The 16,382-nt window shown below is 35.4% G+C and overlaps 2 protein-coding genes across 2 annotated transcripts; both read left to right on the top strand.

The window, feature by feature from the left end:
* Positions 1–326: 326 nt before the first annotated feature.
* Positions 327–2,741, top strand: LOC133316764 (uncharacterized). The gene is made up of 3 exons (XM_061518540.1): positions 327–1,786; positions 1,870–2,266; positions 2,358–2,741. Exons 1-3 carry the CDS (start codon positions 327–329, stop codon positions 2,739–2,741), a joined length of 2,241 nt encoding a protein of 746 aa, XP_061374524.1.
* Positions 2,742–8,847: 6,106 nt separating this feature from the next.
* LOC133316763 (uncharacterized) lies at positions 8,848–10,775 on the top strand. Its single transcript, XM_061518539.1, has 2 exons — positions 8,848–9,268; positions 9,931–10,775. Exons 1-2 carry the CDS (start codon positions 8,848–8,850, stop codon positions 10,773–10,775), a joined length of 1,266 nt encoding a protein of 421 aa, XP_061374523.1.
* The last annotated feature ends 5,607 nt before the right edge of the window (positions 10,776–16,382 follow it).

The raw sequence follows: 16,382 nt of genomic DNA, 5'->3' as shown, positions 1-16,382 counted from the left end.
TCCTTCCCCACCATCGCACGACACTGCCACCTGCAACGGCTGAAGACCGACGACCCGACCGACGACTGGAGCACCGTGGTGGTGCCGTGGAGGTGCTGTATTTTTTATGTGGCGTGGTTCTGTTTTTTTATCTTGTTATTTCTCTTTTGCTATTAGTATTGGTGGTAGTGGCATGGTTCTATTTTTTATCATTTTGACATTGTGCTGTTTTTTCTCTTTTGCTATTGCAATTGCTTGGACTTTCTTTTGATGTTAATGTTGGACTGTTGGTGCTGTTTTTTTTTTTTTTTACTTGAATGATATTTTTTTCATCAAATTATCAGTTAATGGCTTCAAGTGGTGCCGCCGCCGCCGGTGTTAGTAGTTCAGCTAGTGTTGTGTCTGCACCTATTACTAGGAAACAAAAGGCTAAAAATGCTCCTGGAAATCGGAGTGATATAGGGTGGAAATATGGCATGCCATTAAATGAATTGGGAACAAAAATCCAATGCAAATATTGTCCAAAGAAAGTAAGTGGAGGAGTTTATCGATTTAAGCATCATTTAGCTGGTACCAAAAAGGATGTTGAAGCTTGTCCATCGGTGCCCGATGAAGTAAAGAAAGAGATGTTTGAAAATGTAGCATCACTCCAAGAGAGATTTTTGAAGAAATCAATGATAGTTGAAAGTGATGATGAGGAGGAGGGTCAATGTGAAAAAAGAACAAAAACAAAGGAAGTGGAAGTGGGTTCTACAAATTTTTTCAAGAAAAGGGGAAAGGGAAGTGTTCAATCCACTATCAACAATATGTTCAAGAAAAATTTGAAACTTGATGTTGATGATGATGTTGCTGATTTTTTTTATGCCAATGCTATACCATTCAATGTGATAAAAAGTGATGAGTTCCGTAAGATGTGTGACTCAATTGGAAGATATGGTGTGGGTTATGATCCATCATCTTATCATGACATTAGAGTGAAGCTTTTGAATAAAAAATATGCATTGACCAAGGAGCTGATAGAAGAGCATAAACATCATTGGGAAAAGGTGGGATGCAGTATAATGACGGATGGGTGGACAAATCAAAGAAGGAGAACTATCATAAATTTTTTAGTGAACAACACGATGGGAACTGTTTTTATTAAGTCTATTGATGCTTCTCACATGTCCAAAACTGCTGAAAATCTTTTTCAAATGATTGATGATGTTATTGAAGAGGTTGGAGAAGATAATGTTGTGCAAATTGTGACTGACAATGCAGCCAATTACAAACGCGCTGGAGAGCTATTAATGCAGAAAAGAAAGAGGCTGTTTTGGACTCCTTGTGCAGCACATACCATTGAGTTGATGTTAGAAGATTTTGAGAAGCATATAGCGGTTCACCGTGAAACAATTCCAAAGGGCAAAAAGATTACAACATACATATATGGAAGGACTTTTCTCATTTCTCTCTTAAAAAAGGCCACCAAAGGAAAAGTTTTGATAAGACCGGGCGCCACTCGTTTTGCTACATCGTATTTAACTTTGGGGTGCCTCTATGAGAATAGTAGTGCTGTAAAGAGGGTTTTCCTCTCAGATGAATGGAAGGCTAGCAAATACTCAAAGTCAAATGAGGGAAAACTTATTGCAAGTTTGGTTGATGATAGTCTCTTTTGGAAAAATGTTTTATTTTGTATAAAGGGTGCTTATCTGTTGTTCAAAGTGTTGAGGTTGGTTGATTCTGAGGAGCCAGCTATAGGATTTCTTTATGGAGAAATAGGGAAAGCTAAAGAGGAAATTAAAAACGTCTTCAAAGGTGTTGAGAATAGGTAAATTATGAAGTTTACTTTGAATTGAATTTATTTCTTTTAGATTATATTTCTAAACATACAACATATTTTTTATTTTTCAGTTATATGCCTTTATGGAATATTATTGACGCAAGGTGGGACAAGCATCTTAGTGGACCATTGCATTGTGCTAGATACTACCTAAACCCACAAATTCATTATGGTCCTAATTTTAAATCAACACTTCAATTGAAAAGAGGATTATATGATGCTTTGGATAAGGTTTTGGGGATTGAGAATGGACTTATATTGATGGATTCTCAACTAGAAGATTTTAAGTGTAGGAAAAACTTTATGGGTTGCAAGGCAGCCAAGATTTCAGTGTACAATAAAAGTCCAACACAATGGTGGGATTCTTATGGAGATGAAAATCCGGAGCTTCAAAGAGCGGCTATTCGTATATTAGGCTTAACATGTAGCTCTTCTGCATGCGAGGGTAATTGGAGTGCCTTTGAAAGGGTAAGATCTTATAAATACTGAATTTTTAAATTCTAAAATGCATGTTAATTTAAAAATTAGAATTTATAATAATTGCTTTTTATTTGTTTAGGTTCACACAAAGAGAAGAAACCGACTGACCACGAAAAAATTGAATGATGTTATTTTTGTGATGGTTAATAGAAAATTGGCCAAGAAGAAAAATAATAGAAAACCTCTTATCCATGATCTTGAGGATCTTCCATCGGATGAAGATTGGGTTGTTGAAGATGAAAATGAAACTAACATGGAAGGAGACTTGGGTTTGGATGAAGAACAAGAGGAAAACTTGGATTTAGAAACTCAAATTGAAGAAAACATGGTGGGAATCCAAAGTGGAGAAAACATGGTTGTAAACTTGGAAGTAGAAGAAATGGTTGAAGAACAAGTACAAGTTGCCGTGGGAGATGACGACGACGATGCTAACTTTGAAAATTTGATGAACTTTGTACTCTAAGCACTTAGTCTCTAAATTTTTTGTTATGAGTTTGTGTCTTTTTATTTATAATGTTAGTTGGATATTATTATATTTATTATATATTCTTAAAAGTAAAAACTTACGATTCGTGGCAATTTTACGATTTACGATTTTACTATTCCCTCACGATTTTACGTAAAATCGCGAGTTTGACAACCTTGGGTGCAAGTGGCGTCTTGCACTAGTGTGGGTAATAGACGTATTCATGCATTTCTCTGGCCAGTAGATTAGTATTGACACACATGACATGATTATCTGCTGCATTGCACTATTTTGGAACTTATACTGTTTAACTGTTTTTAGAACTTATATTGCACATGTAAGTGAGCTTGTGGTGGAAGATCCTTGAGGACCCCTTGTCTTACTGAGATTTCTGTTTAGAGATCTCACCCCACGTTTGGGGCATTTATTTCCGGTTCAGGTAACCCAGGGGTTGAGATCTCTAGCGGCAGGAGGCTGAAGCTTAGTTGATTGATGTTTATCTGCTTATGCTGACTATGCTTGGATGTTGGTTTATGTCTGTTGATATCATGTTTATTGCTTCATTTGATGTTATTGTTGAGACTCTGTTGATTATGTTGCTATTTGGTGAGCATGGGGATTGTTTATGCCACATTGACTTGACTTTATGTTTTCAGTTATGAGTTGTATTAAAGTATCAGGATATTGTCCGGACTACGTGTTGTAGATCCGTGACTTAGATACTCACTTATTTATCTATTAAGGTATTTCAGTTAGCTGTCTTTTGCAATCTACATACATGCGATGTTTTTATGAAATTGATTAAGTAATCAACTTGGTTACGTTTAGTGACGTCATAATTGCAAAGAAAAAGATTTTTCGCATATTTAATTAAGCGTGACTTAATACGATGGCATGTTAACAAACCAGGTATACACAGGGTGTTACAGTGTCTATGTAATGTTATGCTGGATTAAGTGATTGTTTCCTGGATTGAGTCTTGTACATTGCTGGGGACAACAACGTTTAAATCTGAGAATGGTTTGATGTGCCTCTGGCAGATATAGTTTCCCAAGCTGAAAATGATGAGAATTAAGTCATAAAAGAGCACTTTTTATACATATTTGCTTATTATATTGACTTTTCCATCTCAATGACATTTCTCACTTATTTGTGATGTTTATATAGGGAGAAGAGGTGGAAACTACAAAAGTGTAAAAGGCTTGGTGACGCGACTTCACACAGGTGGAAATTTCATGTTGCATCGTGTCCTTGGGCCAAAATTCCAGAGAAATGGCACAACTTAGCGCCACACTGGTGCAAGTTGACGCCGCGATGCAGAGCCAATAACCAGGGATCTTGATCAAATCTTCATCGTATATCTTGGTTCAATCTCCTTTGATACAGTCTGAATCAAGTTTTAAAATAATTACGTGCCTCCAATTTGGGCTTCTTTTTATCCTGTTTTCCTACAAAATCATAAGAAAATCAATGACAAGATATCTGATTGAGATTTATCAATTTAATAAAAATTCTAGCCCTTTTTATTCAAAATTGATCAAGATTCTTTCTCTTTTTGGCTTAAAATCATATATATGCTGGAGGCATATCAAACAATTTCTAGATTTGAACGATGGGTTGGCTCGTTTTTGTCAACCCTATGGGGGACTACAGCCAATGGGTTAAATTATACCAACTATAACAAGTGAGTTTGATACCATGTTATAACCAAAACCTTAAGGCATTAGGTTCATGGGTCCCCTAACTTATATACATTTCTGGATTATGGAGAGGAACTCATTGCCCTATGTCTAATCTCCATCACGCTCATGCTGGATGCACACCAGTTGTATGTTGGGTATGGCTTATACTTCGCATTCAAATAAGGAATCTTGTTGGCGGGGTCAGCAGAAAGCTGCGGATCCACTCAGGCTGGTACTGTTGTGGGCCTCCGACTTATTGTAATTTTCTTTTTCTTAGTAGTTTGAGCTTGAGCCCTTATAAACTAAGTGACTTGTAATGAGCGACGGTGAAATGAATATAGTACAGACAAGCTAGACATAGCCTACATTGGGTGAACCAGGGTAAATCTCTGTTTGAATTTCTCTTCCCTTACTCTTTTCTGTTTTCTTGATTTGCGCGATTTGTGTGTGAATTTCCAATAGTCGAGTCACTGGTTTTCGTCAAAAATCAACATAGCGAAATCGATTTTCACTAGACCTGTTGCATAGTCGATCCTTTGACTTATTCAAACCGGTTGAATCACTGATTTTTGGTTTACAGTTTAACCTGACCGGTCCAAGACAGATTTAATAACAGTTTTTCAAATTAAAGGGTAATAACTCATTTCAAACCTTAATTCATACTAATTAAGTTCTTAAAAGAAACTGCAATTAAACTTCTTTTAATATTAAAAAAAAGTTAGTTAGTTGGACTTGTGTAGTGTGAATTAGAACTTTTTCGTAACAAAAAAAAATAAAAAATTAGAACTTCTCCAGTCCATTTTATTTTTGGGTTGTAGCGTTTTTCAATCTTAACCAACTTCGAACGTTATGCAATTCACTTTTGTTTTTGAGAGGCAAGTGCAGTTGAGGCTTTTCAAAAGAAAATAAAAGAATAACAATATTCTCAGTATTATTTTTAATCTGTTATTTCAGAAAAAATTCTTATTCGATTTATTTATTCTTGAAAATTAATGACATATTTTGTTTTTTTTATTATTTCAACTGTTCTTGACCCTTTATTATCTCCACCACATTCTCAATAATTGCATATATTAATTGACTTTTCTTGTTTAAAATCTCTCAATTAAAAAAAAAAAATCTCTCAATTAATTCAGACATTTTTCTTTCATCGCTTCTCTCTTCTATAAAACTCAAAGAGAATTTTTAATTTGTATATATGGAAGTATTTATCATTATTATTATTATTATTATTATTATTATTATTATTTTGTTACATATTAATGAATTGGGAAAGAGAATTAAAGACTTAAAGAGAATCTATCATTTCATGTCAGATTTTTACGTAATTTTGTAATTTTTTTTTTTGTATATTTATCATTTTTAATATATTTTACATATTTTAAAACGTGCGTTGTACTTACAACCTAAAATTTTTACATCCTTTTGCAACTTATTTTTTCATTATTAATTTTTGTCAATGCAACGGTTATGATTTATCGGATTACATTTATTATTAATTATTAATTTATAACAAATTATAACTATTGGAATTATGGAAATTAACGGTAAAAAAAATTGTAAGATGTTGTAAAATTTTGAAGTTATAAAAATAACGCGGTTCTACCAATGTATTGTACATCCGACGCATAGGAGAGTATTAATGATGGAATAAATAAAATTTATATTAGATATCTAAATAAAATAGCAATATAGTCGTATGCAGTTTTTTCCCGTAAAATTTAAACTATTTAATAGTTTCTTTATTTTAATAGCAATACTCAAGCAATTATTACTTTATATGACAAATAAAGAAAGGAAAATGTTATACTTACAACCTATTTTTCTTTACAACCTCTTACAATCAATATCTTAATCGTTGATTTTCATCAATCAACAGTTAAGATTTATTGCGAATTAATAATTAATTAATAAAATTTATTTGTGAAAATCTTAACCGTTAATTGACGGAAATCAACGATTAAGATATTAGTTGTAAGAAGTTGTAAAGAAAAATAGATTGTTGTATAACCTTCCCCGTAAACAAAACCCAAAGTAAAGTTTTTGAAAATGCAATAATTGAAGTTCGGTGCATGTCGGCAATTGATTCTTTATTGAATGCTACATCACCTGATTAAAACTTTCCAAAACTCCGCAGCCTAGAAAACCGGTCAACATGAAACTCAAAAATAAAAAAATTCTAATAACCGAGTCAAATTTCATATATAGATATAGTTCAACATTTCTACTTTTGGAATAAAAATATTTTTTTACTACACTCTGTCTAAAAATAAATGAATTTCATTGTTAAGAAAAAAAAACCAATGAAATTCACCCACTTTATATATATATATATATATATATATATATATATATATATATATATATATATATATATATATAGTTATCAAAATCTCGATTTATCACTATGATTTTATGTTTTTACGATTTTTTCATCAAAACAATTTTACCAATATTCCAAACGCTTTTACGATTTTTTTACATTACGATTTTACGTTTTACGATTTTTTAATCCATTTCCGATTTTACTTAAAATCTTGATTTTAACAACATTGTATATATGGCTTATCATTTCTCAAGTTACTTGACATAATTTTATTTCTGCTTACTAAATCATAACCGTACAAAGATAGATCAATGTAATAAAGGATGAGAGAAAAAGAGAATCCTAACTATTCAAATGTGAATCAATTAATATAAGAAAATAAATAAACAAAAAGACGTAGTTTTTGAATGGGCGTAGATAAATATATCTTAAGCTGCTTGAGAAATATTTTTCTCTCTCATATATATATAAAATCAAATCTTATGTTGCAGGAATCAGATTTTTTTCTCTAGCTCTCCCTTAAAAAATAGTGTCGCGTGTTTTTTTATTTTTCTCTCATGTGGGACCCCCACTTGCCTATGTCTGTGGGAAGCCGGGAAGTAGAATCCTTGTCTACGACATGAGAATTCCATTGCCACATATATAATAGGGTTTAGCGGATGTACAGTGACTGTACGTTTATACCTAAGGATTGATGCAATCATATAAACCTACCTCGTTTTATAGTATGAAATGTGTAAATATAGGAAATTATAACTATACAAAAGTGAAAATAAATATAAAGAATTAAATATGGGGAATCCTAACCATATAAAGGTGAACATAAATATAATATTCCTATTTTCGACTATTGATTTTGAACGTGAACTTCCTTTATCCCACCCAAAATGACGTAGTTTGGTGAGTGCAATAAAGCTTGTATGCAGTCACATTACACTTCATTTTGCCACACACACACACACACACACATATATATATATATGTTATATTTACAAATTTTTTATTTATAAACTCTTACAAAAAATACTATGAATTCTCGGGAATACATTCACTGCCGAGTCTATTTCTGGGAATACATAATTGAGTTTGTAAACAAAAAATTTGTAAATATAGCATTTGTAAATATATATATGAGATAGGATCCTTTAAAACTGGTGTTAAACTTTGAAATTTGACACCAAATTCTAACCATTGATTTTCGTCAATCAACGGTTATGATTTTCACCCAATCAAACTTATTAATTAATTATTAATTCTCAATAAATAATAATCACTATTTGGCCAAAATCGACGGTTATAATTTGGTGTCAAATTTCAAAGTTTTACATCGGTGTCAAATGATTATGCCCCTATATATAAATGTGTTAGAGATATATTAATCTCATTCAACAACTTAAGATTTTGGGTTGAATTGAGAATTCTTTATGTGGTATCAAAGCATCGGTGTCATGGGTTCAATCATCACCACTTCTCATTTAATTAATAATTAATTAAATCTTATGGACTTTCTTAGCACAGATATGTGAGTCTATGTATTGTCCACCCTTTAAGTCCATTGGACTCCCGTGCCGTGTACGAGGGAGTGTGTTAAGAATTGTTGAGTTGAATTGATTCTTTACAAACAAAGTGTTTAATATCTTACATATTATACGAAATAAAATTATTTCTTACACACGCCTAAAAGTGTATAGGGCCTGTATTTTTTCTCTCCTTCTTCTCTTCACGCCTCACATGAGTCTCGTATACTTTTACATATATAAAAAATAATTTTATATGGTATAACATAACAAACATCAAACCCATAAATAAATACAGTGTAACGAAGATTCCAGGGACACCTGATTCTCGCTTGCTTACAAAACCCGCATTCATACGTTTCCACAAATCACTGCCCCGAAAACCTGCAAGGAGAAAATAGTTGCAAATGTTGCATGATTACAAGGGGCATAAGGTGAAGCCACCTTGGATTGCAATAAGCACCTCGTATTCAACGCCCTTGAAAACGTACAATAAAGATCTTTGTTATATAAATGCCCTTCTCGTTTCCTCACATTCTGTCACCCTCTTGTCCTTTTTCCGAATTCCAAACAAGAAAATGTCATCTTCCTCACATGAAGTTATCCTCACTAGCTCCGCTGATGGCCCCATCATGGCCTATGAGGCTTCCACCGGCGCCACCATTGCCCATTTCACCGGTAGCCGGTCACCGTGCCGTGGCCTCACCATGGCAGGCCAGGGATTCATTGCAGCCTCCCATGTGTTCTCAGACACAGGTTTAGGCTCAATTCACATCTACAACTGGTACACTTCAACTGTGTTCAACAATTTCCCTGTCCCTGAACCTGTTGCTCCACTCATTGCTACCTCTGATGGTGACTTTCTCTTTGCTGGTGGGGTATCAGGGACCATTCATTCTCTCTCACTTCATTCTGGGGATCTGATCAAATCATTTTCTGCTCACTCAAAACCTATATCTACTCTCCAACTCAGTGATGATGGGTCACTAGTCATTTCAGGTGAGTGGTGGAGTGAGAGAGGGACTAGGGTGAGCATCGCCCTGAAAACTTTTAATTGTGAGAATATTTATATTTTTTTGGATCATATAGATAATTATAACTTACAAATAATGATGGGAAATATACTTTTTCTTTCATGGGAAAAGATATTTTTTGTAGCACCCAATTACAACTGTGTAAACTTTTTTGGTGGTAAGTGAATCTCTTCCCAGGGGAGGATCCACTTACCACCAAAAAAGTTTACAACTCTTACAACCAATTTAATCACCGTTGATTTTTATCAATCTAACGGTTATAATTTATCGGGAATTAATAAATATGACACAATAAATGCTATTAATTTTCAATAAATTATAACTGTTAGATCGACGAAAATCAACGATGATTAAATTGGTTGTAAGAGTTGTAAACTTTTTTGATGATAAGTGGATCTGTTCCCAATTTTAAAAACTATTTTTTTCTCTCTTCTTATAAGGTTGTTGCCCGTGACGGAGACAGAAAAAATAAACTTAATATTATAACTATATCTTACTTGTGACATAGTTGTAATTAGTTTATGCATAAAATCTTTTCTGGCAGTGAAAGGAGAAGTTGGGGATCCAATAATGAACACTTGCAATTTTGGGCGCTTACAAAATTTTCTAACTCGACCATTGTTTCAGGCAGTGATGATGGGACAATTGTTGTGATGCCAACCTTTAGGCTTGTTGAGTCCTCCACCTCCTCAGTTGAAGAGGACCCAAAAGAATTGATCTTGTACAAGTGGAAGGCACATTTTGATTCAGTGACTGCTTTCAACTCTAGAATAGGGCTGTGCAGCTCTTCATTGGTTTCTTGCTCACTAGATTGCACATGTAAGTTTTGGTGTCTATCAAGTGGAATTATCATACAAACTGTGACATTCCCTTGTGCCATTTTTGGGATTGCCATGGATTCAACAGAGTCAGGATTCTATGCTGCTGGTGCAGATGGGTTGGTTTATAATGTAACAATGAAGGTTGGGAGCAGAAAAGTGGTTGGCAAATCCTATGAGTTGATGACTTGGCCTCAGAGCCATGGTGGGGCAATTGTATCTTTGGTTTTGGTGAATGAAGGGAAGAATTTGGTGTCAGCTGGAGAAGATGGGAGTGTTTGGATGTGGGATGTTGAGAATGGAGAAGTTACTATGGTTATGGGTAATAATGACATGGGAATTAGTATCAGTGATATGATAGTGGCAAGAGGTACTAATGTGTATGGAGTTAGAAAGCACAATGCAGCTGGTGAAGCCAGTGACTTCAATTCTTTAGGGATATATGATGAAGAGATGATTAAGACTATGAAGCAAATCACGGAGCTTGGGAACGTGACAAATGTGGTAGCTCAAGACAAGACAAAAGCCATTGACATGCTAGGATCTGCAATTGCAATGTATGAGAGGCTCTTGAAGCTTATCCTTAAGGAAGCTACCAAAGCCATTGAAGAGGCGGAAGAGGAAGAGAAAGAAGATGAGAAGGAAGACAAGTAATATAGGATGCCATGAATAATGCATATGCATTGAAGAAACATGTGGTGCAGTTATATATGTTGGAAAAATTTAGAAACAAAATGTCGTTGTGTGAGATCGAAGTACCAATATGTTTATATCTTTGGTGTTTAACATTAATATAAAATTTTTAAAGGTTCATTTTTCTGCTGTCAATGTAAATAAAGCCCAAAGCAATGTTGTTTTGAGGCAGAAAATAAGGTGTTTTTGTAATTGTAAAATATTTCAAGGTTATAATAGTCTTTATAATTATAATTTTTTAAACTTTCAATCGAAAATGACGTCGTTTTAATAGTGAATGTAGATAAATTATCTAAATTCACAGTAGAGACATTAAAGCCAATATAAGAAAAATATTTTTCAAATCATTTGAGGTAACCTTATTTTCGACCACCTAAAACTACGTCGTTTTGGGTGTAAGGAGAATTAATAAGGTTATCTCAAGTGACTTAAGAAACAATATATATATATATATATATATATATATATATATATATATATATATATATATATATATATAGGCAGGATCCTTTGACACCTCATCTCATAGCCGTTAGATCAAGAAAGATCAATGGTGTCACATGTTTACAAATCAAAGTCGTTGATCTTTTTTGATCTAACGGTTATGAGATGAGGTGTCAAATTTAAAATTTGACACCGGTGTCAAAGGATCCTGCCTCATATATATATATATATATGGGTTGTCATTTCTGCAGCTGCTATATGTACAACAATTAAATGTGTGGAATCATAACCATATAAAAGTCGGTGAAAGCATTAAATATGAGGAATCAATGGTCAAGATTAATTGTTGCACATACAGCAGCTGCAGAAATGATTTTACCATATATATATATATATAAAATCATTTCTGCAGCCGCTGCACATACAGCAAGCCAGGATCCGCTTCCAGATCCTGTTTTTTTTTTAAAGCTGTGGGCCCTGCTTTTCTGTGTCAGCTGCACACAGCAGCTCTTTGCAGCCGCTGCAGAAAAACTATCCCCTATATATATATATATATATATATATATATATATATATATATATATATATGGGTTTAGCAGATATACAGTCACTGCACCTATGGATTGGTGCAATCATATAAAACTTTGTTGTTTTATGGTGTGAAAACATTAAATATGGAGAAACATAATCATACAAAAGTGAAAATAAATATAAAGCATTAAATATGAAAAATCATAACCATACAAAGGTGGAAATAAATATAATATTTTTATTTTCTGTAATTAATTTTGAACACAAACTTCCTTTATCCCACCCAAAGCAACATAGTTTTTATGTGACTGCACCAATGGTTATATATATATATATATATATATATATATATATATATATATATATGATAGGATGTTTTGACACCGGTTTCAAACAAAAAGTTTGACACCTCACTAGAGAGTTGTTGACCTTTTCTTAATCTAACGACTCTGATTTGTAAGCATATGATATCGTTGACCTGTCTTGATCTAACAGCACTTAGATGAGGTGTCAAACTAAAAAGTTTTACACTAAATCCTAACTGTTGATTTCTATCCATATGACAATTATAATTTATTGAAAATTACTAATTAATTAATAAATATGACCTAATAATTATAACTGTCAGATTGACGGAAATCAACGGTTAAGATTTGATGTCAAACTTTCTAGTTTGACACCATTGTCAAATTAAAAGTTTGACACTTGATCTGAGAGCTATGAGATCAAGAAAGATCAATAGTGTCACATGCTTACAAATAAGAGTCGTTAAATCAAAACAAGATCAACAAACTCTCAGATCACGTGTCAAATGATCTTATCCCCATATATATATATATATATACATATATGTTCAATATGTATTAAACTTTGCTTATGCGAAAGCCGAAAGGTACCCTTTAAACAATCATTTTATTAAGCAATGTTCGAGCATGTAATGCACTAATTACTTAAATTTTAATCTTCGCTCATGAATAAATGTATGAATTTCATTTTACCAAGAAAATTGGAAAATAATTTTTGTTTTGCAAAATAGTCTTTTAAAAATATAAACCAAGATGTGGGAGTCTAATTATGTACAAGGAATGATGGAAATTTAATCCCAATGCATTACTAATACATTCAATTAAAACAATGGTTACCTTAAATTAGTTGTGCAATTTTTTAATGATTTTAAAACATTTGTTTAACCAAAGTAAAATAAGATGAATAATAAAATTATTTAAGAGAAAATATAAATTATAAAAGTTTTTGTTATGGACCTGACAAAGGCCTATATTCTAGAAGGTCCAATAAAGGATAACACAAACAGGAAGGGAATCTTCTATTAATGTCGATCCTATCCAGACAGCTAAGCAACTCACATTCTAGAAGGCCCAAATAGGGCTAACAGCTAAGAGGGAATTAAGGAAATATTCCTTAATTATATTAATCCTTCTACGGTAGCAATGGATCAACAATTGGACCCCCAATACTCCTAAGAGGCCCAAAAGTCCACTCTTGCAAGCGGTTTAAAAGCGTGAGATGTACGGAACATATATGCAAAAATTTTACAAAAACTCAAACGCTTTCAGCTCAGCAGAAAACCTGAAGCAAAAGGCAAGACAATTCACCCCGGCAGCCTGGACAACCAAACTACTGGGCTGGGGGGCAACTGTTATGGACCTGACAAAGACCTATATTCTAGAAGGTCCAATAAATGACAACACAAACAAGAAGGGAATCTTCTATTAATGTCGATCCTATCCAGATAGCTAAGCAGCTCACATTCTAGAAGGCCCAAATAGAGCTAACAGCTAAGAGGGAATTAAGGAAATATTCCTTAATTATACTAATCGTACTACGACAGCAATGGATCAACAATTGGACCCTCATTACTCCTAAGAGGCCCAAAAGTCCACTCTTGCCAGGTAATCCATCTATAAATAAAGGGTTAAACCAATAAGGTATACACACTCTAAACCTTCTCTCTTAGCTTATCACTGTGCACACACCCCACGTCTTGAGTATGTCGTTATATTATAGTACACAATGATCCGCTTATCTTTAGGGTACCTCTCCTATAGGTACCTGAGAGAGGGCAAACAGATCCAATATTAAATTACCAATCTCTGATTGGACATTCACGATCTATCAGATCGTAACATTGGCGCTGTCTGTGGGGAAGATAAACTTCAATTCCCACCCAAATGTGCTAAAGGCGTAAAAGCCGCAGACTAACCAAATCCTAATACGATGGACGCAAAAGACAAAAATGAAGCTCATTAACAGCTCAAGACGGACCAGAGTTTGTAATCCGAGATATGAAAGCCAATCTCAATGAGCATGATGAAATCGAGATCAAGGTCGTGAGCACCGCTGTCATCAAAATCGTGGCTGAGATCTAGACGAGATTGTGGCCGAGATCGAGATTAAAAAGAAAGGGGCAAATCAAACAGAGAGCAAAAGCTAAGTCTCCTTCCTTTTAAATTCTAAATTTACATGAAAAAGGAAAAAAATGATCCACCTTTTTAATATTTCATATCGATATCTGATAAAAGGATTCACCTTTTTAATATTTTATATCGATATCTGATCAAAGATCTGTCTTGATTGACATAATGTATTTAATACAGTCTTTGATTAAAACCTGATTAAATTGAATGCTTTGGGAGTAATATGTGGACAAATCGAAGATTTTTCTCGATTGGCATAATGTATTTAATACAACCTTTGATTAAAACTTGATTAAATTCAATGCTTTGGGAGTAATTTGTGGACAAATCAAAGATTTGTCTTGATTGACATAATGTATTTAATACAACCTTTAAGGCCGTAGAAGATGTTCGAGAGGCGAACCGGAGGACCCCGGAGGATGTCCTCGAGGCGAAAAGGATGGCAAACATGACCATGATGAGGGTTATGTTGGAGGAAATGAGGGCTGGACCTGCTGTTGGTCAGTTTCCTCCGCCACCACCTCCACCGCCACTGCCTCCACCTAGTCTTCAAGACGATGGTCAGAGTAACTTTGAGGATGCCACTCATCTTACTGGGGTGATGGAACCCTATCATGAGCCCGTTGAGGACCGTGATGTCATTGACCGCCGGCTTAATGCTTTCCGCAAGCATAAGCCACCTTCCTTCGATGGATCTTATGATCCTATTGTTGCGGCGAGATGGCTTTAGGTGTTAGACAAGATCTTCCGTGTGATGCAGTGCACTGATCCACAGAAGCTGATGTTCGCTACTTACATGCTCGAGGGCGATGCCCATGAGTGGTGGACGAACACCTCTCACGTGTATGAGATGCAGGGTCATGTGATGACGTGGCCTTTCTTCGAGGACTGCTTTCTTGGGAGGTATTTCCCATATGATGCTCAGGAGTGGAAGCAGGGAGAGTTCGATAGACTAATGCAGGGCTCGTTGTCTGTAGACGAGTACTTGGCTCAGCTCAATGAGCTAGTCAAGTTTGCACACTTCAGGATTGCTTTGCCTACCCATACTATGTTGGCCTCTAAGTTCCGTAGGGGACTTAATGAGGATATTGTTGGTCACATTGCTGGAGCCGCATCGAGAGACTTCGGTACACTAGTACAGCAGTGTAGGGACATCGAGGATGTCTGCATTACGAGTAAGGCCAAGAAGGCCAAGATTGCTGAGGTAAAAGGAACGGGTAGTTCCACTTCCTGGAGGGACAAGAAGTTTGGTCCAAAAGGAAAGCAAAAGCAGTTGGAGGCTAGGCAAGCACCGAATCAATTTAAGAGGACTTTCACTCAGGGGAGTACAGCGAGACCTCCTGCTCCTAGATGCTCGGGATGTGGGAAAGTTCATGTGGGGTCGTGTGCTACCGGCCAGCTTATATGTTTCCAGTGTGGCAAGGAGGGCCATTTTTCCAGAGATTGTCCATCGTCGACAGCGAGAGCTGCAGCAGTTCAGGCAGTTGCACTTCAGATGGTTCCCCTTCCACCTTCAGCGGCACCTGCAGTGCCACCTGTTACTGGGCGTGTTTACACCTTGGATAGGAAGCAGTCGGATAGAGCTCCGAACCTTGTCAGAGGTACTGTGTCTATTGGGGGTTCTTCTGTCGATGTTTAGTTTGATTCCGGGGCTACGCATTCTTTTGTTGCAACCCCGATTGTTGTGGGGCTTGAGTTGCCCATTGATGTGCTTTCTCCACCGTTGCGGGTGACTACCGCCACCGGAGAAAAGTGTGCGACCTCCACTGTTCATCGAGATGTCGTGTTTCAGTGAGATGGCCGTGATTTCTCGGTAGATCTGATAGGATTGCTGATGGCTAATTTGGAGATCATCCTTGGCATGGATTGGTTGTCCAAGAACTGTGTTACGATTGACTGTTGTGCCAAGCGTGTGGTGATATCTCCGTGTGATTCCACAGCTAGTTCCTTGCCTTATATTTCATTGTTGCAGGCTAGGAGAGCCTCGAGAGCAGGGGCATTTTGATATGTCATGTTGGGAGGTTTGATGAGTGGGACACAGAAGGATATCACTGGCATTCCTGTGGTGAGGGAATTCCTCGAGGTGTTTCCTGAGTTTCTGCCACAGCGGGAGATAGAGTTCTCCATTGATTTATTTCCTGGTGTGGGGCCTATTTCA

Source organism: Gastrolobium bilobum, unplaced genomic scaffold (genome assembly GCF_033153095.1).
Source record: "Gastrolobium bilobum isolate Gb01-03AN ecotype WA unplaced genomic scaffold, APGP_CSIRO_Gbil_v1 utg2798, whole genome shotgun sequence".
Lineage (NCBI taxonomy): Eukaryota > Viridiplantae > Streptophyta > Magnoliopsida > Fabales > Fabaceae > Gastrolobium > Gastrolobium bilobum.
The sequence above is the reverse complement of the archived record's forward strand: the minus strand, read 5'-3'. Positions and strand labels throughout refer to the sequence as shown.

What these genes read in the sequence shown, in the direction of transcription:
- LOC133316764 (XM_061518540.1), top strand. Translation starts at nt 327, where the DNA reads ATGGCTTCAAGTGGTGCCGCCGCCGCCGGTGTTAGTAGTTCAGCTAGT. An exon ending in TTCAAAGGTGTTGAGAATAG is followed by an intron (nt 1,787 to 1,869) that starts GTAAATTATGAA and finishes TTTATTTTTCAG; the next exon opens with TTATATGCCTTTATGGAATA. An exon ending in ATTGGAGTGCCTTTGAAAGG is followed by an intron (nt 2,267 to 2,357) that starts GTAAGATCTTAT and finishes TTATTTGTTTAG; the next exon opens with GTTCACACAAAGAGAAGAAA.
- LOC133316763 (XM_061518539.1), top strand. Translation starts at nt 8,848, where the DNA reads ATGTCATCTTCCTCACATGAAGTTATCCTCACTAGCTCCGCTGATGGC. An exon ending in TGGGTCACTAGTCATTTCAG is followed by an intron (nt 9,269 to 9,930) that starts GTGAGTGGTGGA and finishes CCATTGTTTCAG; the next exon opens with GCAGTGATGATGGGACAATT.